General features: G+C 62.1%; 8 protein-coding genes across 8 annotated transcripts in view; 3 read left to right on the top strand and 5 right to left on the bottom strand.

The window, feature by feature from the left end:
* Positions 1–228: 228 nt before the first annotated feature.
* RHTO_05834 (ribonuclease P 40kDa subunit) lies at positions 229–1909 on the top strand (the record flags this gene model as incomplete). The annotated part of the gene is made up of 7 exons (XM_016419495.1): positions 229–402; positions 463–622; positions 683–748; positions 805–897; positions 954–1133; positions 1190–1598; positions 1654–1909. The coding sequence occupies 7 exons, from the start codon at positions 229–231 to the stop codon at positions 1907–1909; spliced, it is 1338 nt and encodes a 445-aa protein (XP_016269701.1).
* Positions 1910–1946: 37 nt separating this feature from the next.
* On the bottom strand, positions 1947–3457 carry RHTO_05833 (EXTL2-like UDP-GlcNAc:heparan alpha-N-acetylhexosaminyltransferase; the record flags this gene model as incomplete). Its single annotated transcript, XM_016419494.1, has 3 exons — positions 1947–2620; positions 2679–3220; positions 3288–3457. The coding sequence occupies 3 exons, from the start codon at positions 3455–3457 to the stop codon at positions 1947–1949; spliced, it is 1386 nt and encodes a 461-aa protein (XP_016269700.1).
* A 1992-nt stretch (positions 3458–5449) lies between these two features.
* RHTO_05832 (FKBP12-rapamycin complex-associated protein) lies at positions 5450–14024 on the bottom strand (the record flags this gene model as incomplete). Its single annotated transcript, XM_016419493.1, has 23 exons — positions 5450–5465; positions 5620–5725; positions 5815–5883; positions 5945–6233; positions 6292–6588; positions 6637–6896; positions 6953–7090; positions 7150–7255; positions 7313–7450; positions 7507–7863; positions 7924–8087; positions 8147–8333; positions 8396–10001; positions 10056–10156; positions 10212–12190; positions 12248–12746; positions 12800–12994; positions 13050–13183; positions 13239–13319; positions 13377–13496; positions 13554–13683; positions 13752–13797; positions 13936–14024. The coding sequence occupies 23 exons, from the start codon at positions 14022–14024 to the stop codon at positions 5450–5452; spliced, it is 7107 nt and encodes a 2368-aa protein (XP_016269699.1).
* A 274-nt stretch (positions 14025–14298) lies between these two features.
* RHTO_05831 (2-hydroxyacid dehydrogenase) lies at positions 14299–15877 on the bottom strand (the record flags this gene model as incomplete). Its single annotated transcript, XM_016419492.1, has 7 exons — positions 14299–14416; positions 14524–14951; positions 15042–15194; positions 15249–15292; positions 15362–15446; positions 15511–15612; positions 15755–15877. 7 exons carry the CDS (start codon positions 15875–15877, stop codon positions 14299–14301), a joined length of 1053 nt encoding a protein of 350 aa, XP_016269698.1.
* Positions 15878–16129: 252 nt separating this feature from the next.
* On the bottom strand, positions 16130–17619 carry RHTO_05830 (protein farnesyltransferase/geranylgeranyltransferase type-1 subunit alpha; the record flags this gene model as incomplete). The annotated part of the gene is made up of 7 exons (XM_016419491.1): positions 16130–16258; positions 16318–16546; positions 16603–16665; positions 16732–17064; positions 17134–17238; positions 17300–17414; positions 17490–17619. The coding sequence occupies 7 exons, from the start codon at positions 17617–17619 to the stop codon at positions 16130–16132; spliced, it is 1104 nt and encodes a 367-aa protein (XP_016269697.1).
* Positions 17620–17972: 353 nt separating this feature from the next.
* On the top strand, positions 17973–20861 carry RHTO_05829 (heterogeneous nuclear ribonucleoprotein M; the record flags this gene model as incomplete). Its single annotated transcript, XM_016419490.1, has 12 exons — positions 17973–17976; positions 18046–18052; positions 18129–18154; positions 18274–18287; positions 18462–18846; positions 19336–19396; positions 19484–19577; positions 19637–19825; positions 19892–20045; positions 20105–20424; positions 20490–20667; positions 20728–20861. 12 exons carry the CDS (start codon positions 17973–17975, stop codon positions 20859–20861), a joined length of 1566 nt encoding a protein of 521 aa, XP_016269696.1.
* A 143-nt stretch (positions 20862–21004) lies between these two features.
* Positions 21005–22275, bottom strand: RHTO_05828 (uncharacterized protein; the record flags this gene model as incomplete). Its single annotated transcript, XM_016419489.1, has 2 exons — positions 21005–21828; positions 21882–22275. 2 exons carry the CDS (start codon positions 22273–22275, stop codon positions 21005–21007), a joined length of 1218 nt encoding a protein of 405 aa, XP_016269695.1.
* A 220-nt stretch (positions 22276–22495) lies between these two features.
* RHTO_05827 (RNA-binding protein) overlaps positions 22496–24428 on the top strand; it is a gene marked incomplete at both ends in the record, with an annotated part of 2357 nt that continues 424 nt past the window's right edge. The window contains 4 exons of the mRNA XM_016419488.1: positions 22496–22840; positions 22903–23436; positions 23497–24282; positions 24340–24428. The exon at positions 24340–24428 is cut by the window's right edge and continues 424 nt beyond it. Coding sequence (XP_016269694.1) covers positions 22496–22840; positions 22903–23436; positions 23497–24282; positions 24340–24428 — 1754 coding nt within the window. The remainder of the gene's footprint in view (positions 22841–22902; positions 23437–23496; positions 24283–24339) is intronic.

Raw genomic sequence — 24428 nt, 5'->3', positions numbered from 1 at the left:
AAGTCGCTCGCCAGCGACGACGAGGACAACGCGATCCTCTCGCGTCAACGACAGGCGCAGGTCATGCTGGCGAGGTTTACTAGGCACGAGTATTCTGTCAAAGAGCCACAGCAAAATCGCCAGCGCCAGGCGAGCGTCCCTCGCTTTTCTATCAACTTCATCTCTTCACTTCCCTCCAACGAGATCCTCGACGAGTGCACCCGCTTGCTTGGCTAGACTGGCTGCGACATGAACGCACACCACAAGAAGGCGAGCTACAGACCGCCGCCGCCTTCCGACCGCTCGCGTTACTCGGCAGGCGAGCTCCTCATCCCGGGCAAGGTCGAGGAAGGCGAGACCACTTCAGCACTCGCACGGGCAAGGCTGGGAAAGGCGGTGGAACGCATTCCGTTCGGCTGGCAGGCAAGTCCTGCTTCTAGCGGATCGGAAGACGAGCTGACCTTCCTTCGCTTGTCCCGACAGCTCGAAGCGATCATCCCTTCAACAGCTGCGAGCACTTCCGCTGCACTTGCTACGACATTGGAGGGGGCACTGCAGGCGAGCGGAAGCTTTACCATGTGCGAGGGCGTCAACCTGGGCGACCTGCTCACTCCCGACTTTCTGAACTCCTTCGTGCGGAGCGGTACGGTCCCCTTCTTTCTTCGCTTCCAATGTCCTGCTCACATCTCGTACTGACCCGTAGGCAGCCTTGTCGGCCTGAGCCTTGACGATGCTGAGGACGCAGACGTCGTCTGCATTGACGGGCGAGGTGCGTCCTTCCATCCTGACGGTCCTGCCGCGCTGCTCACGGACTTTGCTTTCCAGGCCGACTCGTACTGAGCCTCACAAAGGACACGTACGAATTGCTGGGCTTGCCTGGTCGAGCGTCAGCCTACGGTACTCTGCGACAACGTTTCGGTTCGTCTGCCAAACTCGCTAAACCCGCAACATCAGCTGACCCTGCTGTCCTATAGTCGTCGAGATCTCGCTCGTCGACCCCTCTTTCCGCGCCGGCAAGCCAGGCTTCGAGCGAGTCGAGCGCGCTCTCGCCAACTGGCCGGGACGGACAGACTTGCTCGACGAGCTTGGCGGACAACCTGCTGAGCGGCCGTCGAAGCGCTTCGACTTGATTATGAGCTATGTAGACGAGCAGGGTGCGTCCTCCCAAGCGAAAAGTGAGCGAGAGACACTGATTACGATCTTTCCACAGACCAACCGCGACCGGTCTCACTCCCGAAGACCACCTGCCACTCCCTTCGACCCTCGTTCACCTCGCACACCCTCTCGTCAATCTCAGTCCCGAAAGTCGCCTCCTTCCCGCCCGCCACACCGCCTTCTCTCACCAAGAAACCGCGCACCAGCTCCGGCGCTTTCCGTCCCTCGCACGACGGCGACGACCCGACCGCGTTCTGGGAGACGTACCGCGAGTGGGCTGGGCTGGCTTCGCTAGGAGGAGAAGCGGCGGACAAGTTGCGATGGTCGAACGAAGCGGAGGAGGACGAGTGGGGACTCGAGAGGGAGAAGTGCGAGGAGGGCGAGGTCCAGGTATTGCGATGGGAGGGGCTGCTGCATCCGAAGGTCGTCTTGATCGCAGTCGAGCGGATGTTGGAACACGCGGAGTGCGTGTCCTGTCCTGCGTACCGGCGGCGCTCACGCTGACTGTTTCGTTCGCAGCCTCGCAAAGCAACCCTTTGTCTCACTCACGCTCCGACCGTTCCCTCACGCGTCGCTCTCGCACACTTCAGCTGCCACCGTACCCGTCGTCGGCACAAGCAAGCGACCGAACGGCAAGAAGCGCAAACGCGGACGAGGACGAGGCGAGGAGGAAGAGGCGGACCGAGATCGGGTTGAGGACCAGGGCGGCTGGGAGATGGTGCTCGTCCCGCGCGGAGAGGGTAAGCTCGACTGGCATCTCTGGGAGGGACAGTAGACGTTGTGAGAACTAGATGATGCGAAATCGGGCGCTTCTACAGCTCGTCATGCGCATGCGGTCTACTCGTCTCGCCTCCTTGCTCCTGCTCTAGGTTCTCAAACACGCTCGGATCGAGTTCGGGTATGTCGCCCAGCCCGTCCTCCTTCGCCATTGCCTCCTGCATCTCCTTGAGCAGGTCGTCGATCTCCTCGTCCGACATCCCCTGCAGCATCTCCTCGAACGCCTGCTTCTCCGCCTGCTCATCCTCGTCGTCAAAGTCGAGCTCCTCGAGTTCCTCCTCCTCTGGCTCCTCCTCCCGCTCGCCGAGAGGTGCAGTATTCCAGACGATCTCCTCCCACGGCTCGTTCAGCGTCAGCCACCGCGAGTGATCCTCGACGTCCTGCGAGACCGACGTGCTCGTCTTGATGAGCGGATAGTGTAACGACGCGCCGGAGGGAGCGTATTGGGCGAAGTGCTGGAAGTACCGCTCGAGGCAGAGCTTGCGTTGGGAGAAGTGGCCGGCGGAGGGGATGCCAGCGACGTCGCCGGTGTCCGATACAGGCTCCTCGTCGACCTCAGCGCCATCCTCGTCGACAGCGATCGAGCCGCGCGCAAACATGCCGTCCCCGCCGATGATTCGCAGCGGTGTCTTTGGTTGGAGGAGTAGGGGAGGGTTGCCGGTGATGTTCGAGACGAGGTAGTTGATGAGGATATCGTCGCAGTTCATGACTGTAGGCGGTCGAAGTCCGTTGGTGGGAGAGAACGAGCGGAATTTGCGTGAGCGTACCTTCGTCGACATAGTCCCGCAGCGACCGCATCTCTGCCGAGTCCTCCCAGTATTTCTCAAGCCACTCCTTCTTCAGCCACGCAGCGTTGCTCAAGACCATCGAGTAGGTCTTCTTCGGCCGCAAGGTGTACGACCAGTCGCCCTGCTCGCCGTCAAAGTCGCGCGCCATGAACCCAGTCAGGCGGCTTTCTCCCACTTGCGCCGCCTTCTCAAACTCCTGGTAACCCCACTCGAGCGCATCCTTTCGCAGGACAACGTCGTCGTCGACAATCATGACAGCGCGGGTGTAGATCTCCTCGTCCCAGTCGAGCATCGGCCTGAACCGCTCGTTCATGCTGTTCTTCTTGCTTTTGCGCACAGTGACAACGACGCCGGACGTCGAGTACCGCTCGAGCGCCGTCGCATTCAGGAAGTCTGGCAAGTCGACTCCGACGTTCTGCCACACGATGACAAGATGTCGCAGGGAGCACGGCGGGTTCGTCGTGAGGTGTTTGATGAGTGGAGGAAGGTTCTCGTCGCGCTTGTACGACGCCATGACCATCCTGCGCGCGTCTCGCACCAGTCAGCTTCGCGCATGTGGGGAGGAGGCGTGAGACGGTCGCAACGCACGTGAAGCCCTCTGCCGGGTCGATGGACAGGCTGATCGTCGGTCTCCCTTCGCCATCCGGCTCGCCCGCTTCGACACGAACGCGCGAGGACGGCGTTGCGGCGCTCGAGCGGCTCGAGAGCAGGGCGGCGAGGAGGAGCGCGAGCAGCGAGGGGAGGGCGGACGGTCGCATGGCGGGTGGGAGAGGCCACAAGGGTAGCTTCTGTGCCAGTAGAAGACACCACGAGCTGTGCGAGGTGGATGGCGTCCGCCAAAAGCACCGTTCGATGAGGTTGTCCTCTCGACACCCACCACTCGTCACTGGCAGCTTCGTACGGGACTCTGAGCAGCTGCAGCCATGTCCAACGCTCTCCTGTCGACGTTTCCGAGCCGCACCACACTCTGCCACCACACACAGACGACCCTCACTCCCGAAGCCCAAGTCTCGCTCGCCGCCTTCAAGCAGCAGTACCCAGGAACGCAGATCACGGCGACGTACGGCAAGTGCACGGGCGTTCCGTACAACAAGCCCTGCACGGCGGCCTGCTCAGCGACGCACCAGCCCGCGAGAGTGTGCCCACACGACAAATACCGCGACTCGCTCATCTACAGCACGCTCGCGGACAACACAAAGGGCGGGAAGTGGAGGCCCAGGTGCTTGCTGTGTGAAAGGGCGTACAAGAAGCACGTGAGTTGCGATTTCGCTGGCCTTCCGTTCGGGAAGTGAGCAAGGCTGACATTTGCGCTCCTTCGACAGCTGATTGCTCGAAGCGACAGCCGTAAACTTGAGCTCGATCGTGAAGTTCAGCAGGCGAAGTTGGCAGCCGTTCATGACGGCGTTGACCTGGCGGTGCTGGGTCGAGTCGACGGGGAGGATGAAGAAGAGAAGCTTCTTGTCCTTCTCGTTGACGCACCCAAACTCTTTCGACGTGCAATTCGTCCCCAGCTTCGCCTTGAGCGAGGATCCCCTCCTCAAATAGTGGTCCCAAGAGCCGATGACAGCCGGAACGTGCTGGACAAACGCAGATGGGTAGTTCTCGGTTCGGGCATGCAGGCAAAGGGCAAGCTCGAGCGCTGTGGTTGAGGGACATCGTTAGCACGTCTCGCTTGATCCGGCTTTGCGGCGACTCACATCCGAACGAGCTGCGATTTGCTGGTCCCGCCGGCCTCGAGAGAGTGGGACTGATAGGCGTCGGAACAGAGGGTGCGGCGCGACGAGGACCGGAGCGAGCGGAAGGTTGGTACTGAGCGGGGAGGGTCAGCTCGTCTCGGGGCAGTTTGAGAGCCTCGTGGCCAGAGAGGGAACGCACAGCAGTTGCATTGAGGTTGTACGCTGAGTAGCCCGGTTGGCAGCGGTTTGCCGCGGCGCTGTAACGGTGGCAATGGCGGACAAGGTGAGCGAGATGATGAGGCGGGAAACGGCTCGCGCGGCGTCCACAGGGCTCGGAAGCGAGCGCGACTCACGCCGTGAGACTGGCAGAACGGGACATGGTGGTTCTGGAGAGCTAGAAGCAGACGAAGAGCGAAAGAGCGGAAGATGATGATGAGGAGGAGGAGGAGAGGGGAACACGAGAGGGCGAGGAGGGTGTCCTCGCTAGGAGCTTCGGTTCTCGCAAGATGGGCGGTTCTGCGAAGCGATGAAGAAGCGTACTTGAGTGGAAACCGTTCCCAAACTCGAGAACAACCGGAAGTTGTGAGTGAAGTCAGCGATACTTAGCGCTTCCTGGTCCAACAAATCCAGAGCGATACAGAGCCGCAAGGGCACAGTTGACGAGCTGCAACACGTCTATCGAGCTGTTTCTCACGGCAGGAAACGGTCGCCAGCCAACCTTGGGAAGGTCAAGTCGGTACGTCGTGCGAAGTCGGCGAAGTGTTGCCGAGAATTGTACAGACACAGAGGTACGGTAATGGTAGAAAGGAAAGGTAGGGTATGGAACGGGCAGCGGGTATCGTCGAGGCGTCGAGCTGGAGCACAAGCGGAAATCAGCGAGGGGAGAACCGGCGAGAGCGAGAGAGCGGAAGAGGAACGGCACGTACAGTAGCTTCGAGCAGGATAGCAGTCTGTGAGGCGAAGGAGGAGGGTGCCGGACGTGCTGAGTGGCGGAGTCTGGCATGCAGAGGCGGTTTCGCCGGCCAAGGTCGTCCAGATTCCGCGAATCGACCAGTTCTGCGCGTATCTCGCTGTTCACCAAAAAGCGCACCTTTTTTTTGAGCAAAGGAGAAAAAAAAAGCAAGGCGCGCGAGCGAATCCAGGTCGAGGAAAGGCGATTCGTCGACGAAATGGCAGCAGGAACAGTCCAAACGGAGTCAGCGGCTCATCCTGCACACCGCAACGATACCAGCGAGCGAACGCACCACCCGATGAACATGAGGCTGAGGTGCTCGAGCTTGGTGGCCATGTCGATGAGGCGGTCGACCTGCTGCTCGGTCGAAAGGGAGACCGTCGGCTTGAAGTCGCGGCCTGTTGCGGGGGCGGCGCGTGTGACGGTCAGCTCAAGCCGTCACAAACGCCACGGCGCGATCGTCGGGAAGGCGGAAACGCGGGCGCACCTGTCAACTTCTGCTGGACGCGCTCGATGACCTGCACGGCTCGAGTGTTGATCTGGCCAACTGCGCCGTCTGCGGTGCACCAGACGACGTCAGTAGATGCTCGTACAGAGGACAGCGAAAGCAAGCACACCGTCATGAATGTTGGTCTCGTCTCCGCGCGGTCGTCGCGCACCTGCCGGCGCGTTCTCGCCGCCGCGTCCGGCGTTGTTCCCGACTTGCCGCCCGCCTTGGACGAGCCTCCAATTGATGAGCGGGTCGTGGACGAACGCTTCGAGCACGGCGAGGATCGACTCCTTGTTCTCGCGAAGGACGCGCATCGTGTGCTGGCAGGTGATCTTGAAGGTCCCCTCGATGCCGGACACCTCCATCGCCGATGTGAGCATGCGCGTGAGACGGAACGGTACCTTCTCCGGGTGTTTCTGCGGGAAAAGGACCGGTCAGCCGTGAGCTCATTTTCAAGACGACTTCGTTGCGCACCTCTCGCTGCATCGCGACCTCGAAGCAGTCGCCAAAGTCGACGTGGATGATCTTGCCGGTGACGCGGTCCATGAGCAAGTTCGACGGATGCCGGTCGCCGAGACCGAGGATGTGCCCGACCATCGACATGACGGCGAGCGTCCGGCAGTAGTTGCTTCGCCGGTCGAGCCACGCCTCCGAATTGCGACTCTTGAGCCAGAGCACGCGGTAAAAGTCTTGGCCGGTCGTGTTGTCCAGGGCGTACTCGAACACCTCGAGCTTGTGCATCTGCATGAGGTGGTCAAAGTCGGGCGCCATCTGCAGAGAGAGGTGGTGTCAGTCGAGGCACTGCTCTCGCGGTGAGACGGCCAGACGCGCCTGAAGAATCAAGCGATGCTCGATGTTGAGGAGGATCTTGCGCGAGTCGCGGTAGTTCTTGATCAGAACGTGGAGGGTGTCTGTGTTGTTGACCCAGCCGAGGAGACCCGAGTTCGGCGAGAGCGGGATGACGGGGTACTTGACGATCGTGAGATGGCGCTTGAACGTCTCCGGATCCTTCTGGAGGAGCGTGTTGACGAGGCCGAAGAGCTGCATGACTCGCTCGTCTTGACGAAGATCCTCGTGGCCTGCGCGCGCCCAAGAGTCAGCATCGTTCGAGGCAACATCATCGCAGACGACGCACCCTTGAGCAAGAAATTGTACTCGATGCCGTCGCTGCCGAACACGCGAAGCTTGCGCGGCCGTTGCTTCGAGGTAAAGACCTCGAGGTTGGCGCCGAAGCTGGCAATGCGGATGATGCGCTTTCCGGCGACGTAGGTACCTGCCGCGCGAGCAGGTGGTCAGTGTAAGCGCTCACGGGAGTGCGAGAAGCAGACTCACCGGGAACGGCAAGGTCGAGGTCTTTGGCGTTGAGCAGCTTGGGCGAGACGTACTGCAGCTCGAGCAGAGTGAGCGTGGGGAGGTTCTTGTTGATCTTGCGGAAGACCTGCGGGAATGCGAGTCAGCAAGACAAGCTGGTGCCACTGGGGCGGAACTGGCGCACCTGGTAGTACAGGTCCCACGCGTGGTTGAGGTCCTCGATCTGGCCGTACTGGCGGTATCGCCTGCACGATTCGCGAGCGTCGGCGAGATCGCGACCGAATGTTTGCGCGAAGGAGATCTCGCGCAGCGTTTCCGGACCCTGCGGAAGAAGGGGAATTAGCGCGCAGTTCGGCCAGCGCTCAGTCGGAAGCACACCTTCTCGAGCATGTCGTGCAGTGGTTCGAGGGTCGCAAACATGGCGTCGATGTTGTGGTCGCCGTAGAAGAGGCGCGACGCTTCCTCGAGACCCTCGTGCCACAGCTCGTGCCAAAGGATGGCGACGCGGATTAGCTCTTGACTGACGAGGACGGCCTGCTCGACCAGCGACGCGCTGTGGTCGCGCATCTTGTTCATGATCGACAGCGCCGCTCGTCGCCGCGTCTCGCTCGGGTACTTGGAGGCGACCGTGAGCGGATAGACGAGCGCTTGAGGGTGCGCCTTGCCGACGTCCGTCAGGACGTGCTGAATGAGCTTGCGCACGCTTGGATCGGGAGCGTGAATGCGGGCGATGAGCTATGGGAAGCGAGAGTCAGGCTGAGATCCCGATCTGTGGTGGACACGAGCGTTGCGCACCTGCGGGATGACCTCAAGCCAGGTGTCGACCGAGACGGACCGGAATCCTTCCATGATCGTGTTGGACACCTCGTTGACGTGGCCGTATTTGAACCAGAGAGTCAGGAGGCGGAGCGTATCTTGCAATGAGCTATCAGGCGAGAGGGCAATCGAGCGGAAGAAGGCTGTGTGCGAGAAGCTCGTTAGCGTCGATGCGGGCTCAGACCAGCACTCCTGTACACACCTTGGACGGCAGGCACAAGATGCACCGAGTAAGCCCCAGGCCGAGTCGGATCCTGCTCGCCTTGCGATCTGGCAAAGTGCGCGACGACTTCCGAGTTGGCGAGGGCCCACGCGTGCCAGGCCTTGTACCATGTCGGGTCGAGACTCGTCGCAAGCAGGTAAGAGCGGAGGATGTCGGGGATGATTTCCTGCGCGAGAGCGCGGAGCGTCAGTGAGGCGTCGCAAAGAGCGGCTGTCGAGCACCACTCACGGAACCCCAGTCTTCTTGCATCGCGCTCTGCCACTCGCCGAGCTTGTAGTGACAGCGAGCGAGGAGGCGGGTGTACTCGGCTTTTCGCCCCGAGTTGACCACCTCCGCGTTGGCGGTTTGCTCGCCGTCGGGGTGGATGCCGAGGTCGGTCGAGAGCTTGGCAGTAAAGTCGCGCAGGAAAGCGAGCGTCTCTTCGCGCGCGCCAGTCGCCCACTGGTACTTGAGGTGGGCGTAGATGACCTGCGGCGGTCCTGACATCGCCGGCCCGCCCATCGTGGCCTGGTCGTCGCCGAGAAGCGAGTTGAGGGTCTTCTCGGCGAGCCCCAGGCGGCCTGACTTGCGGCAGAGATTGGCAAACTTGACCCACATCTCGGTGTTCTCGCGCGGCGTGACGACGAGAGCGCGGACCTTGAGGATGCGCTGCCAGACGTCGACGTCCCGCTTGCAGCCCTTGAGACGCTTCATCCAGGTCTTCTGGATGACGGCTCGTCGCTCGTTGTTGCCGACCGCGGTCGCCTCCTTGTACGAGATGATCTCCTCGAGCTCGGAAAGCATCTGGATCCGGACGACGGCGTCGTACGCTCGGTTGTAGGACTCGCCAACGAGAGTCGTGAGCTCCGTGTCGAGCAAGTCGCGCGCCTTGTTGATCTGGCTCTGCGCCTTGTGGAACTGGCCGCGGTGGATCGACAGAATCGAGCGGAACCACGCCCGGTCGGCCGAGTCGTGCTTGAGGACCGAGATGTAGGCATCCATCGACTCCCACTGCGCGAGACCCCACGAGGCGGCGGCGGCGAGCGGGGCGATCTTGCGACGCTGTTCATGCGAGGCGCGCGTCCAGTGCTGCTGCGCGAGACCGGCGAGCGAGTCCCACTCTCCGAGTGCGTGCAAGCAGCGCATGCGGCCGAGCGTGACGTCGAACGAGTCGGGCTGCTCCTGCGCTTTGCGTTCGAAAGCGGCGAGCGCGTCCTCCCACCGCTCGAGCTCGATGTACCACTCCTCCTTAAGCTCGAGGTTGTGGACCTGGTGCGCATGCGTGAGGATGCCGATCGAGACGTCGGGTTGCTGGAGGGAGTTGTTGATCCGGATGAGCTCTTCGATCGTCTGCACCGACGGGTCCTGGAGGACCTCGAGCTCCTTGTAGTGCAGCGCCTTGGCGTACGCTCGACACTTGAGGGCATAGCCGCCGAGGGTTGCGATCGGGATCGGCAGGAGCTTGTCGTCATGCTCCATGAACTCGGCGAGGTTGAGGAGTGTCTGCGTGATCTCGGGCGGCAGAGTCGGCGATGCGAGGGCGGTCGACATGGCTCGGACGAGCTCCTCCTGGTACTGGTCGTACAGCTCGGTCCAGCAGGAAACGAAGGCGGCGTTGAAAAGGTCGCGGGCGAGCGGCGGGTAGACCTCGGCGAGGTTGGCGCATGCTCGAAGAGTGTGCGACGGCGACGACTTGAGCAGCTGGACACTCAGCCGCTTGAGCCACTCGCGCCAGTCGTCCGGTTTGGCTCGGTCGACAGGCTCCCAGGCGCTCTTGAGGGCGACCTGGTTGACTGGCAACTTGCTGACGCCGGCATCCGCTGCAACCGTCGCCTCGTTGCTCGGCATGATGACCCTGCGGAAAGCAAGCCGTTAGCGAGGCTTGGAGGCTAGCAGTGACGGCACGCACGGGTCGCCAAAAGAGAGGTCTTGTGGGAGAGGCTCGCCCTTGAGCAGCTTCGAGACGAGTTGGTCGTACTGCTGGTGGACGATGCGATTTCGGACGAGAGCCTGCGAGCACAGCGAGTCAGTAAGACGAGGTCGGGAAGGCAACGCCAGTACTCACCTTGTTGACGAGGCCGGCGAAAAGGACATAGTCGGGCCCCATCTGCAGCATGTGCGCGCACAGGGCGTCCATGGCGACGTTGCGGAGGTCAGACGGCGTTGCCGGCGACGCGAGGACACGAGCAATTGGGTGCACGATACTTGAGGCGTGGTCGGCAAAGTTGAGCTTGCGCGAGAGCTGCGTGATGGTCTGCATCGCCTGCTTGCGCAGCAGAGATGGTACATCCGGCTGCTCGAAGGTGCGGACGATGGCCGGGATGACAAGGTGGAGGTACTCCTCGAGGCTCGAGCCGAAGATGCTGAAAGCGTGGAGGACGCGGATGAGCGTGTTCTGCCGCCGTAGCTCGCCAAAGTTGAGGTTATGGTCGAACGCCTGCAGGAGAAGCGGCAAGAGGCTCGGCAGGTACGCCTTGAACTCGGCGTCGAGAGCGAGCGCGATCGACTGGATCACGTCCACGATGATGATCTGCAAGCCCGGGTTCGGCGTCGTCGTCCAGAAGTCGCGAATGGTCGTGATGATCGGGCCGAGGTGGTTGCGGACGTGCTGCTTGACCATCGAGATGAGCTGGCCGAGGTTCTGAAAGTAGTACTCTTGAAGGCCGACGGGGCAGCTCCGCATGACGTTGAGGAAGGCGGGCAGGACCTGCGGCAGGAAGGTGACAACCTTGAGCCGGAGCGAACGGAAGATGTACATGATCGCATCAACGACGGCCGTGTGATGCTCGCTGAGGGACGGGTCGTTGAAGACGACGAGCAAGGCGTTGAAGGCGATCGTCGGGTAGTACTCGTCATGCTGTGGGCCGATGTTGGACGGATGGGTCGGGTCCGTCGGGTTGAACGCCTCGACGTAGGCATCGTTGGAGATGCCCTCGATGACGATGTGCCGGTACGGATCGATGGCGCCGAGCGTGCCCATGACGCGGATGATCTCGCGACGAGTGTGCTGGCCGGGCTCCGTCTTGAGCAGGCCGATGAGCAGGCCGAGCAAGCTCGGGTGGTCGAGGTACGGCTCGATCACGTAGCCCGAGTACGAGCTCAGCTGGCCGAGGGTCCGCAATGCCGACTCCCGCTTCGGCGCCGACGCCTGGTCGTGCAGCGTGTCGAGGATGAGGGTCATGAGGGGCTCGAGCTGGATGGTGAGGTCCTCGCCGCCGACTCGCGCAAGTTCGCCGAGCGTCGTCATGATGCTGGCGGCGACCGCTGGCGAGTTGTCCCGCGACTTTGGCAGGAGGACGTTGAGCATCGGCACGACGTAGGGGCGGGTAAGGCGCTGCGAGGCGCCGACAAGCAGGCCGAGCAACGTCGAGGCCTCTTCCTTGCTCCGCGACGAGGTCGAGTACTCGAGTTCGGTGAGAAGCTGGATGAGGGTCTTCCGCAACGACGGCATGACGTAGGCCGGGTTGATGCTCGCCAAGCGGCCGATAATCTTGATCGCGACCTCGCGGATCGCGTAGACTTCGTCGTTCAAGGCGATGAAGAGCGAGCGCACGCACTCTGCCTGCGCAAGGTGCCGATCGAATTTCGGGTCGAGGTGCGAGATGGTGAGTTGGCGGATGGTCGGGTCCGGGTCGGCAATGGCGAGCGTGAGCAGCTTCTCGAGGACTTCGTTGACGAGCCGGATGGCGTTGTTGCTCGTCTGGCCGACAACGGGGTCGTTTGCGAGGACGCCGCAGCATGAGAGGGCGGCAGCTCTTCGGATGTCGGGATTGTCGTCCTCAACGTAGCGTGCGACGTGATCCCGGACGAACTCGCCTAGACTGTGCTCGTCGCCAAGTTCCGCCGGCGGGGCCGCCCGGTTGACCTGGAAGACGCCCTTGAAGTTGAACGAGCCGAGTACTTCGAGGGCGAGAATGACCTGGTTCTCGTCGCGGTGTTCAGGCGTCGGCATCGGATAGTCGTGGCGGTGGAACCGTCGAGGCGCACCGGCCTGGATGAACGGCTCGTTCGCGAGAATTTGCGAGACGAGATTGAGTACGCGTTCTACGAGGCGAAAAGGTCAGCGAAGTGAGCGTTTCATCGGGGCGAAGCTCTGCGCACCCTGAATTTCGGGCAGGAGAGGCGGAATGTCCCGGCCAAGCTGCGTCAAGGCAGTCTCGAGCGCAGGCGAGAGACCGTAGGCAAACATCAGGTCGAGCAGCTCGTGCATGTGCTTGGTGAGAGCCTGCCCGACAGACTGCGCGAGCATGCCGATACACTGGAAGATCGCCTCCTCGGACGGCGCTCCCTTCTTGCCGCGCTGCTGCAGCCCCTCCTTGACACTAGCGAGAATAGGGTCAAGGTACGGCGCCATCGCCGACTTGACCTGCATCGCGACGTGACCGATGGCGTGGAAAGAGGTTGTCCGGTCCCGGTTGTTCCGGAGCTGGCCGAGGAGGTAGAGCATCGTCTTGTGCAGGTACAGGTTTGCGAAGTCGGCGTGGTTGTAAGACGCGAGAGTCGGGATGAGCTCGACAACCGCGCGGCGAACGAGCGGGTCGCGGTGGTCCTTGAACGACAAGATTTGGTCGCAGACTTCCGTGTAGCGCTCGTGCATGAACTGCACGCAAAGCTATCAGTGTGACGTTCCTGGGAAGCGATCTTTGTGCGCACCATCTTGCCCTCGAGGAAGAGCTCCTTGTAGCCGAGCAAAGATCCATGGATCGCCTCTGCCGTGTTGAGCTTGAAGCCTCGCTGCGCCTGCTCGTAAACCATGCCGAACATGTCTGCCCGGTACTGCCCGTCTCGTTGCGTGACGATCAGGAGACAGCCGGCAAGGGCCCCTGCTGCCGCTTCTCGGATTGCGACCTGAAGAATACCAAGTCAGCTATCCGTTCGAATGGCGGTAGAGTAACCGACGCACCTTCGGATCCCGCAACGCAGTCCACAGGTTGTCAAGCAGGTCAGGGACGTTGTCGTAGACGAGTCCAGGCGCCGAGCGGGTCAGCTCGCGGAGGACGAGGACGGCAGCGTAGCGACGAGCTTCGATCCGTTCGCCTGCGAATATGATGGTCAGCGCAGCTGTCGTTCACTCTCGTCGCGGCGAGCGCACCTTGAAGCCATTCGATACAGCTCTTGACCTGGATGTCAACATGCTCCGCCATCTGTGATCCTCCCTGAGCCGCAAGTCGAGCTGCCAGAACAGAGGGGTCAGCGTGTGTTCGCTGCTCGGAGGCGAGAGACTGCGAACCGAAGACCTTGGCAGCCATCGTCATGACAAGCGGGTCGGGACAAGGAAAGGCGCGCTGGACAGATGCCGCCAGCCTGATCGCCCTGGACATGTCGTTTCCGAGGACATCGACGAGCTTGTCTGTATGGCGAGGCAATGGTCAGCACAAGTCGACGAGAGATGCGCGAGAGAGCGAACCGATTGCAGTGATTCCTGCCAGCTTGTCCTGGAGGTCGGGCGAGTTGACCAGGGCGAAACATCGGGTGTGAATCTCGCCGTAGACCTTGTTGAAAGCTTCTGCGGACAGCGTGCGCGAGCTTGCGAGGACCTGGAAGCGAAGCGGGTTGTCAGCGCGTGCGGGGGAGGGCAGGCAAGAGGTAGTTCCAGGCGACGCACATAGCTGGACAGCTCGTTGGCTGCTCGCAAGCGTATCTCCTCCACCCTGCGAGACCGTACGAACCGTCAGCTGACTTCCTCAGTGAACAATCCCGTCCCTCGAGACGACGACCGATGAAGTCGAGGTAACGCGGCAGACGTCTCGCGGGCCCACGAAAGCGAGCGCAATGGACGGCCAACTCACTTGCTCCGCATATCATACATGATCGCATCCAACGGGCGGTCTGCGAGCGCGACAGACCCAACGGCGAGGGTCCCGCCTCCGACGGCCATGTCTGCCGGCTTCGCGACGGACTGTAGGCACCAAGACTCGTGGTCGTTCTAAGAGATGTCGATGCGGATTCGTTGAGCCGGTCTCGAGCAGAGAAAGCGGTGAGCGAGATGAGCGAGGTGAAGTGGGGGAAGGCGAGGACGGAGGAGACGAAGCATCGACCTCACTCTCGCCTCCTGATTCACACGAAGCCCGCGACAGCATTCTTGAGAGAACAAGTGGATCGTACCGGACACGCAGAGCGGAATACGAGGGTAATTGCGTTTCAGGTGGTGTCTAGAACTGTCCTTTCTGCTCGGGAACCCAGAATGCCAGCTTGCCAGTCTTGAAGCCGTGGTCGAGTTGTCGCAGGCAGACCGCCTCCATCTCCTGCTGCGTCTCGACGGTCACGGTCCTGCGAAAAGGAGGGAAGGGAAAGCAAGGTCAGCGGTCAACACGCTCGAACAATGCGCAGGAGAGGCTCCGCTGGCTACGAAGCGTCGTAAAAGGTGTAACACGCACCCAACGTGAGGAAGGAGGAAGACCCGAGGATCTCCCTCCCGTGCCAGCCGGAGGAGTCCCTCGTCGATCTTGGGTTCGTTCTCGTACACGTCCAGCCCGCACGAGGCGATGTCGCCGTCCTCCAATGCCTTGACGAGCGCCTTCTCGTCGACGACTCCACCGCGCGCCGTGTTGATAAGGATAGCCGACTTCTTCATGCGCTTGAACTGCTCCGACCCCATCAGGTGCTTCGTTTTTGGGTTGAGCGGCAGGTTGAGCGAGACAACGTCGGATGTCGACAAGAGCTCGTCGAGGGAAGAGATGTATTCGGCGCCGTCTTCGAGATCGGGAGAGAGGCGATTCCGGTTGTGGTAGACGATACTCATGCCGAGCGCTCTAGCTCGTCGCGCGAGGGCTCGTCCGATGCCGCCCATGCCAACAATCCCAAGCTGCAGAAATCTACTGTCAGCGAACAGGATCACTGCAAGACGAGGGACGCTTGCGAAGCTGGATGTGGCTGAGCCAGATGCGCAACTCACCTTCTTCCCCGCCGGATCGTTCGACAGTGGCAGCCCGGCATTGAACGTGCCTTCTCGCAAGCTGTGCTGTGCACGGCCGAACTGTCGGATTGCGCCGAGGAGGAGGAAGAGGGCGGTGTCGGCTGTTGCGCCGTCAACTGCTACGGGGACATTCTGCGCGACACTGTGATCAGCGCGAATGTACCGAGTGATGGGAGGGTGACGCACCGATACTTGCAGTCTCCGTTCGGTACACGCCGGGATGTTGATTTCTGCGAGCGGGTGGAGGCAATCGTCTTTTTAAGCCGAGGTTCCACCTCGTAGATCGCACGGGGACTCACGGTCGTATCCAGCACCGTTGTGCGTGAGGAACTGCAGCTTAGGAGGCAAAGCAGCGACGAGTTCCGGGTCGAACAGGCCGGTAACCTGTGGTCGCGTTTCGTCCATTCAGCACAAGACACTTCCTGCGGTCCAGCAGGCTCTGCCTCACCTTGTTCGACTCGCCCTTGAAATGCCGGTAGATGCCTTGCGCCTCGGCGTACTTGGTCTTGCAGTCGGCAATAAATTCCTCGCGAGTTGTCGAGGTGAGGGGCTGCAGAGAGTGCAGACCGCGCCAGGTCAGCTTCCCACTCGTTGTTCCACGCTTTGCAACGCCTCGACACCAGCGCGAGCCCTCGCAAGATGCATCCGTCGCGCAACACCGTCCCCCACACTCGTGAGGAAGAAAGACGCACAATCACCGTCCACCCCTTTGCCAGCTCGTCATACAGCTCCGTCGCCAACGTGATCTTGTCCAGCATGAATACCGCAGGCTTGGCGGTGCCATTGACGGTGGATGAGGAGAGCGAGGGGGTCATGGAGAATCGTCGTCGGGCGGAAGGGCAAGCGAGAGAGGACACAGTTCGAGCGAGTGATGCGGCGGGAGTCAACGAGCGAGTGAAGAGACGCTGCATGACGACGGAAGCCAAGGAAGCGCGAGGCGACGGCAGCAAAGATAACGAACGAGCGAGGGAAACGAAGCCGTCGGCCCGGCGGACTCAATCTCGCTTGACTGGCTGTTGTAAGCGAGTATTGCGTGTGAAAGTGTTGCAGGAGAGGCTACAGGTATGCTACATGCCGGCGACTCGGTCGGCGAGGTCATTCGAGGCGGACGAGGGCGCCAAGCGGACGACGTCCTTCTGCAGAAGCGCGTAGTAGTGCCGCCGGATGGGGTCGTACTCGACCAAAGAGCCGTACAGCTACGGGAGAACACGAGTCAGCCGTGTGGGCGTGGCGAAAGAGGCGGAATGCGACTCACCGCCGAAGCCTCCTCGACCTTCTTCTTCCGCTCATCGCTACCTTCGTCCGCCTTGTGCGCCTCTTCAGCTGCAGCGTCAGCAAGGAACTCGATCGCGAGCCAGGCGGGTAGCTCGGCTTTGGACGAGATGGCGGGTTCGGATTCGGGGAGCGAGGAGGGCGTGTTGAGGGCGAGAGGCGTGACGAAGGCGCTACAGGATGAGAGAGGTCGCTTGAGTCGGCCGAGGACGCTGTACAGAGTGGTGTCAGCGTGTCAAGTCGAGGGTATAGCACAGCTTCGACTCACCCTCGCAGGTAGTTCCAGGCCGAGGGGTTGTTTGGCGAAATCGCGAGCTTCTCCTTCGCGTACCTGCGTGAGCGGGCGATGTGCGTTCTACGTCACCATGCCGCAGGCCTGACAAAGACGCCGACTTACCTGACTTCCCGCTCGCCGCAGTCTCCGCCCATCCCGCTCTCGAAGCAAACGAAGAACCGATGGTTCCACGCAGAGTTGTTCCGAATATCCTTCGTCAACAGCTCCTCGACATACTCGAGCTCTCCGTCCCAGACCTTCTGCGCCTCTTCCGCCTTTTCGGGAGAAGGGAAGGTCGAGTCGGGGAAGGAGCGGGACGAGTAGAAGTGGCAGAGGACCCATTGTCGGTACGCCCAGGTGTGGTAGTTCTTGGCGTCGAGGGCGAGGGCTTTCGAGGTGAAGTCGCGCTCGCGGGATGGATCGTCGAGTGCGAGAACGATGTTTCGCCGGTGTTGCCTGTCAGCGTTGCGTGGGAGGCCACCGTCAGCTGGGCCGGTGCGACATCCGCAGTGACGCTCTGCTCACCAGACCTGGTACGACTTGAGATGGTACTTGACGAGCTGGTCGAGGAGGTCGAGCTCTTCAGACAGGTTCGCCTTGAGTTCGAAGAGTGTGTCGGCCCGGTATTTCCTGCGCAGCAAAGAAGCCGTCAGTCGAAGGCTTGTCGAGTCGCGACGGCATGGAGACGCACCAGACAGAGTAGTGCGCCGGGTTGTAGTGAATGAGGACCTTTGTCAACTCGAGCGTCCGCTTTGAGCGTTCCTGCTTGGCGACCATCGCTCGAAACGTGTCCATCGCATCCCGGTCTATTGCGAAACGTCTCTTGGTCAGCTTCTCGTCTTCAGAACGTGCGCAAAGCCTTTGCGCGAGCGAGGACGTACAGATCTCGTCGTAGGCGATGGGAACAAGGCAGTTGGGCGCGTCGTTCTGTGCGACGGGCTGCAAGTCTTCCCACCCTTCTCGCTGCGCCCAGGGAACGTATGGCTTTGCGTCGGCGGCTGCGGCGGACATGGTCGAGTGTGGTGGGGAGTGCGGTCGGGACGAGGCGATGCAGGAGAGCGAGAAGAGGTATCGCGAGCTTGTTGGCGAGGGTGGTAGGGTGCGATAGCTGCCTGAGAGCCTACGAGCAGTCGAACGAAGCAGCAGAGCAGCAGAGAGCGTGAGGCGACGAGGCGAACAGGACAAAGGTGCACGAACAAAGGGCGATGTCAACACGCTCAAATGGGCTGAGAGTAACACTGGCAGCATCTGAGTGCAGTACTAAAAATTGTCCATACGCAAGCGACTCAGTCTGAGCGAGTTGACCCGTCCAAGTCGCTCTCCTCGCCTCCTCGACGAGTACACCCACCTCGACAACCAGAAAAATGGGTGCGTGCGAGCTCTGATGCACCTCAGCGAGGTCCACAGACTGACTGACCCACCCGCACACGCTCACAGCCGACGAGTGCGTCTCCAAAGCCTCCCCTTGCCCCGCTCGAACGCGAGCACCCGCAGCTGACTCGCAACCCCCTCTGGCGCAGCTACGACAGGAGTGAGCGCGATCACGGTGAGTAGGGAGGCGGGCCACGGCAGTCGGGACGCGTCTGGCGGGCCAGGCAGAGAGATGGGACGCATGCTGACTTGGGACTTGGGCGTGCTTTCCTGCGGCTGGCGTGGCATGGGCAGACCAGGACGATGGCGTGAGTTGTTCTCTTCTGGAGTGACAATCTCTAGCAGCTTCCGGATGGTCCAGCGTCAAATGCTGCCAGTCCGGCCAGTCGTGACCGGAGGACCCTCGTGCGGACACTAGCGGTGACGGGTGCGAGGAGGAACGGGTATGAACTGCTCTACTGACTCTGCTGTTCGCCACGCAGCACCGCGAACGCGCCCGCTCTCGTTCCCGCTCGCCTCGCCGCCGTTCGCCGTCTCCCCGCCGCCGCTCCCCTTCCCCTCGCCGTTCCTCGCACCGCGACCGCTCCCGCTCTCCCCGCGAACGCTCTCGCTCTCGCTCACCTCGCAGGATGGGCACCGACCGCGAGCGTGATCGCGACCGCTCCGACCGCGACCGCGAACATCGCGGCGGCGCAGGTGCAGGAGGCGCAGACCGTCGTGCTCCGTTCGACCCGCACCGCAAGGCGATGGCGCGCGAGATCGCGGCGTCCGAGGCGGCCAAGCGCAGTCGCAAGGAGTGCAGGGTCTACGTCGGGAACCTCGCTTTCGGCGTCAAGTGGAACGACCTCAAGGACTTTATGAGGGAGGGTGAGGCGACAGTTTCTCTTGGACGGTGTGGACTGGTCAGATCTGGAGGCTGGAGGTGGGGCAACGCGGCGCGAAGGAGGCAGGTCTGTGGGGGATGGAGCGCGTAAAAAGGCTGCGAGGAATTGGCGAACTCTGGCACTAAAGGTGTGAAGGGCACGGCGGGGAATTCTGGCATGGGTTCTCGACGCGTTTGGTCGGACCGTCGACCTCTCGCCGCCGCCGTCGCCGGCGTCCGCACAAGCAGCTGCCCGCAGGCGCTTCCCGCGCGGGCTCGCAGGACAGGTCAAGAGTTGGACGTGTTGGACGTGTTGGATTGAGCATCTCTCGGTCGCGTGTCAGTGAGAAGGACGGTGTATTGATGGACGGTTCTTCGGTTTTCTCTCCCTTCCCTGGTGCGGTGGACATGGGGTCTCGCGGTACCTTTGGCTCGACGCGTCCACCGCCTATCCGCCCTCGTCCTCCCCCATGCCCGCTACCTCTCCTCAACAGCCGGCAACGTCGTCTTTGCGGAGATCATGCTCCTGCCGAACGGCATGTCGAAGGGTTGCGGGTGCGTTCTTTCTCCATATCTGCGAGGCGGCATAACAGCGATCGCTTGCGAGCTCCCTTGCTGACGACAACTCCTTCACGTCCGCAGTGTCGTCGAGTACAGCACGCCTGAAGAGGCGCAGCGCGCTATCCGCGAGCTGAGCGACCAGCAGCTCCTCGGCCGTCCCGTCTTCGTCCGCGAAGTGTGTCCAGTCCGCGCTAAATCGCATACATCGCATCTCTGACCCTTCGACACTCGCAGGACCGCGAGGACGAGGCGCGCTACGGCTCGGCTGCCATCTCTGGCCGCGCAGGCTTCATGGGCCAAGGCGCGGCGTTCCCTGCTCGCGGCGGCTTTGGCGGTGGCTTCGGCGGTCGTGGCGGCTTCGCAGGTGGCGCAGGCTTCGGAGGACCCGTCGGCGGTCAAGGCAGGCACTTGTACATCACCGGCGTGCGTTCCCGTTCTCTCGCCCCGAGCGCCCCGCTTCGACCTGACCGTCGACCTTCCCTGCATCAGCTTCCCTACACGGTCGGCTGGCAAGACCTCAAGGACCTCTTCCGCGCCGCTGGCTCGATCATCCGCGCCGACGTCAAGATGGGACCTGACGGCTCGCACTCGGGGACCGGCACGGTTGTCTACGAGACGGCACAGGACGCGCAGAACGCTATCGGTACGCTTGAGCGCTTCAGTGTCTCGCTGGAGTGTTGCTGACCAATCCCTCCCTCGCAGCCATGTACAACGGCTTCGAATTCCAGGGATCTGTCCTTGAGGTTCGCGAGGACCGCTTCCCGCAGGGTGGGCACGGTGGCGGCGGGTTCGGCGGACGCGGCGGCGGCTTCATGGGCCGTGGCGGCTTTGGCGGCGGATTCGGTCGCGGCGGGTTCGGCGGAGTTGCGCCTGGATTCGGAGCGGGAGCGTACGGATACGGCGCGGCTGGCGGGTTCGGCGCGGCTGGTGGCTTCGGTGCAGGCGCAGGTTTTGCGGGCGTTCCTGCTGGACCGGGCGGCGGAGCAGTCATGCCGCCGTCGCAGCAGATCTACGTCAGGAACGTGAGTTCGCGCACGCTTTTCCTCCTTGCGCATTGCGATTGACGGCTGATGCGTTGCACCCGCAGCTCCCTTACTCGACTTCGAACGAGGACCTCGTCGAACTCTTCCAGACGACCGGCACTGTCGAGCACGCCGAGGTTCTCTTCGAGCACGGCAGGTCGAAGGGCGCGGGTATCGTCCAGTTCGCGACGGTCGAGGAGGCGCAGACAGCCATCACGAGATTCAATGGCTACCAATACGGCGGTGAGTAGCGTGTCCTCCGCGTCAGCATACGAAGGCTTGCTCACCTCGCTCTGATCGCAGGTCGCCCCCTCGCTCTCGACTTCAACGCGCGCTGGAAGCCTTTCGGCGCCCCGGGCGCACCTACGGGCACCGTCGACGACGCGACGTACGATGCTGGCGCCGTTGCAGGTATGGAGGGCGTTCAGGCTGCCTGAGGAGCGGTGAGGTTGGTTCGAGCGCTTGAGTACTCTACGACAAATGAGGCAATCCTATCGTACATTGCTCGCCAGTCGGCATCTATCTCGTGCAGCGAGCGGCAAGGGGGTCAGGGAAGAGTCGATAAAAGCCACCACCAGCTCTACAAACCCGTCAATCTAAACAGGGTCGACAGCTCATACTGCGTCGCACCCTCTTCCCGCATGCGATCCGTCACGTCCCGCATCGCCTGCGACTGCTTGACCTCGTCCCACCCCTCCCGAGCGAACTCGAGCTCGAGGTCGAACACTTCTGGGTAGACCTCGGCGAGCGGGTCGGTGAAGAGTTCGTAGGCGACGTTGGCCATCGTCAGTCGTCCCTTCAAGGCATCGAGACAGAGCCGCTGGAGTGAGGGTATCTCAAGGAAGTGGGCGAGGCGGTAAAGGGATTTGGGAGAGACGGGTGTAGGTCGGTTTGGGTACAGTTTCCGGTGAGCCGCGAGCGAGGCAGCGTGTTGGCGGTAGCAGGAGGTTGCCGAAGTCGAGATGTGAGAGGCGGCGATGGGGGAATAGCGGAAGGAGGAAGTGAGCGGGGCGAAATGGACTGTGCCGGTGAAGACCCAGCCGAGGAAGGCTCGGTAAGTTCGGTAGGAAGTGCCGTGTATTGGTACGATGCGGCAGAACGGCGGGAGGTCCTGTGTTCGTATCGGCGGAGAGGGCGGAGGTGTCGCGAATGGCGAATCGAGATGCGAGAGACACGATGGGCCTGCTCCCGCCTCATCGTCCGAGCAGTCCGAGTCGTGCCATTCGGAACGCTCCGCTGGCGTCGGTGCGAGCGTGATGGATTCTTCGCGGAATCCGCTTGTCTGCATCTGCTCCGCCCACCACGGCGAGACCTGAGCGAGAACTGCGGAGGACGCCCATAGTCGCCGGCGATCGCGGGCGAAGGCAAGGCAGAGGTCGAACATCGGTGGCTGATCGATGAGGTCTGGATGAATGGGTCAGCGATTTCCGCTTCTAGCGGAGTGGGAATGCACGCACTGAGAGAACGAGCGAGAGGAGACAAAGAACCATCTTGCTCATCCTTGGCGACCTCAATTGCGATCTCGAGGATCTTGGATGGCCGCCCAACAGCCAGTGTCCAAGTGCCGTTGCTCCCGCCCACCCAGTCAACGAGGGCGTGGGTCTCGTTGCCAACGCGAACTGCCATCCTCACCTCGCGCTTCCTATCCGACCTGCATCCTCGCCATCTCAGGGACACCTTGGAGGGCCTGAACAGCCCCGGCTCCCACACCACCGGCTCGAAGTCGATAGTCCACGAACCAGATGAGAACGGGTCGACGAAGAGGCAGACCTGCTGGGAGTGTGTCGCCGGCGAGGCGGGGTCGATCGAGACGTTGAGCAAGTTGACCCTGTCGGCGGCGTCGCTGGACATGGTCGGTAGGTTCACGAGTGCGCAGGACGGAGCACAAGAGCGAGCAAGAGAGGTCACACGCTTCGGGAGCGACCAGGAGTGGGGGAGAGAGCGAAGTCTCATTGGCGGATGAGCAAAGTCTGCGAGGCCCGCGTCAAACTGGACGAGTGCGCTTCCTGATGTTCTGCGCCCAGCAACTTGTCCCAGTCCTTCCTCGACAGCCGCTGGAGACGCTGTGCCAATGAGGAGGGACGAGACCGGTCTCCCTCGTCCTGAGCGGCATGGAAGCGACGGCGGTGGTGCTGGAAGGTGTGCAGACATCAGTAGCAATGCCAGCAGACTAGCCAGAAGCAGCACGAGCTATGCGAGCGGTGTCGTCCCGGGGAAACCTCACCTCGTCCAAGCTCCCTCCACCACCACACGCTGTCAACCGCTGAAGATGGGCAAGAACAAAGGCAAGGCTGCTGCCAAGGCTACTGGCGATACGATTGAAGCGACGACCGCCCCCGCGACTGGCCTCTCGTCCTTCCTGCTCGGACAGGCCTCTGGCAAGGATGCCGACCTCGACGACATCTTTGCTCACTCGGTGCGTGGCCGGCCTTTGCTGGTTGCGGTCATTTCGAGCTGACGTACCTTGCACGCCCGCAGAAAGGACCGTCTGTCGCGTTCCAGCCGAAGGAGCAAAAGGAGGTTGTCGCCAGTACGAGTGCTGCCGCCGCTCTCGAGGACGAAGAAGCATCTGCAGACGACGAGGAGGCTGTTGAGAACGACGCTGAGCTGTCGGAGCTCGAGTCGGGCGCAGAGTTGAGCGACGAGGAGGACGACCTTGAGGAGGCGTATGCGGCGCGTCTCGCTGCTGCGGCCATCAAGAAGAAGCAGTCGAGTGAGGAGAAGCGGGGAACGAAGCGCAAGGCGGAGGACGAGGGCGACGAGGAAGTTTCGGAGGACGAGGAGGAGGACCAGTCAGAAGTGGACGAGGACGACAACGCTCTCGACATCAACGACTTGATCCAAGGTTCGCTGAAGGACGTCGAGGCGCCATCGCCGTCGAAGACGCGGAAGGGAAAGGAGCCGGCGAAGAAGAGCGCCAAGCTGGAGAAACGGGCGCAGGAGACTCCCGAGGACCGCGACGCTCGTACTGTCTTCCTGGGCAACGTGCCAGCAGATTGCACCACCTCGCGGGTGCGTGCTCTGTTCGTATCAACAATCGGAAGGGATTCGCTGACACCCATACCTACGCAGCCGCTCAAGAAGGCGCTCGTTCGCCATGTCCTCCAGCACCCCTCTCTCGCTTCGACTCTTCCTGCCGGCTGCCCTCCTCTCAAGCTCGACTCGATCCGCTTCCGTTCCATCGCTTTCGCGTCGAAGGTGTTCGGGCGGAAAGTGCAGACCGGCGAGCAGAACGGCGGCGATCACTCGCGCAAGCGTGCGCGCGCGTGGCGGGAGTCGGAAGGTAGTGACTTGCGTGGCGTCAAGGGTGGATTCAGGGCGACGGAGGAGGAGCCTGCTCCGGTCGCGAGCAAGTCGCAGCCGTTGACGGACGCCCAGAAGCGCAAGGTTGCGCTGATCCGAGGCGAGCTCAACGAGGGCAAGAAGGCTTGCAACGCCTACCTCGTCATTGCTGCGCTGCCTGAGAACGTCGACCCTCGCGCCGTCGTCAGTGCCGTCATTCAGGCCGTGAACAACTCGGTCTTCGAGGGTTTCACGATCCACGCCGACGCAGTCCGCCCTCGATCTGCCGCCGCCCTTCTCGCCGCCGCGCAACTCGCCGCCAAGCCGAACGCCAACCTGACCGAGGTGCCCAAGAACAACGACGCCTACCAGGTCCCGGCCACGGATGCCAAGCGCACGATCTTCATCGGCGGGCTGGACTTTGCCGAGAGCGAGGAGAACGTGCGCAAGGCGGTCGAAGCGGTGCTGGTGCGGGAACGAGGCGAGCCGGACGGTCGAAGCTATGTCGAGAACGTCCGTGTCGTGCGCGACCCGAGCAGCGGTCTCGGGAAGGGCTTTTGCTACGTCTTGCTTCAGGTGCGTCTACCTTCGTTGCCTTGTCCGGAGCTCCACTGACGTCTCTTTGGCACACAGGACGAGTCCTGCGTCGACGAGCTGCTCGCGCTCCCGCCTGGCAAGCTCCTCAAGATCTCGAAGCGCAAGGTGCGCCTCGAGCGGTGCAA

Source organism: Rhodotorula toruloides (genome assembly GCF_000320785.1).
Source record: "Rhodotorula toruloides NP11 unplaced genomic scaffold Scaffold37, whole genome shotgun sequence".
Taxonomy (NCBI): domain Eukaryota; kingdom Fungi; phylum Basidiomycota; class Microbotryomycetes; order Sporidiobolales; family Sporidiobolaceae; genus Rhodotorula; species Rhodotorula toruloides.
Note: the sequence above shows the minus strand (reverse complement) of the source record. Positions and strands in the feature narration are given on the sequence as shown.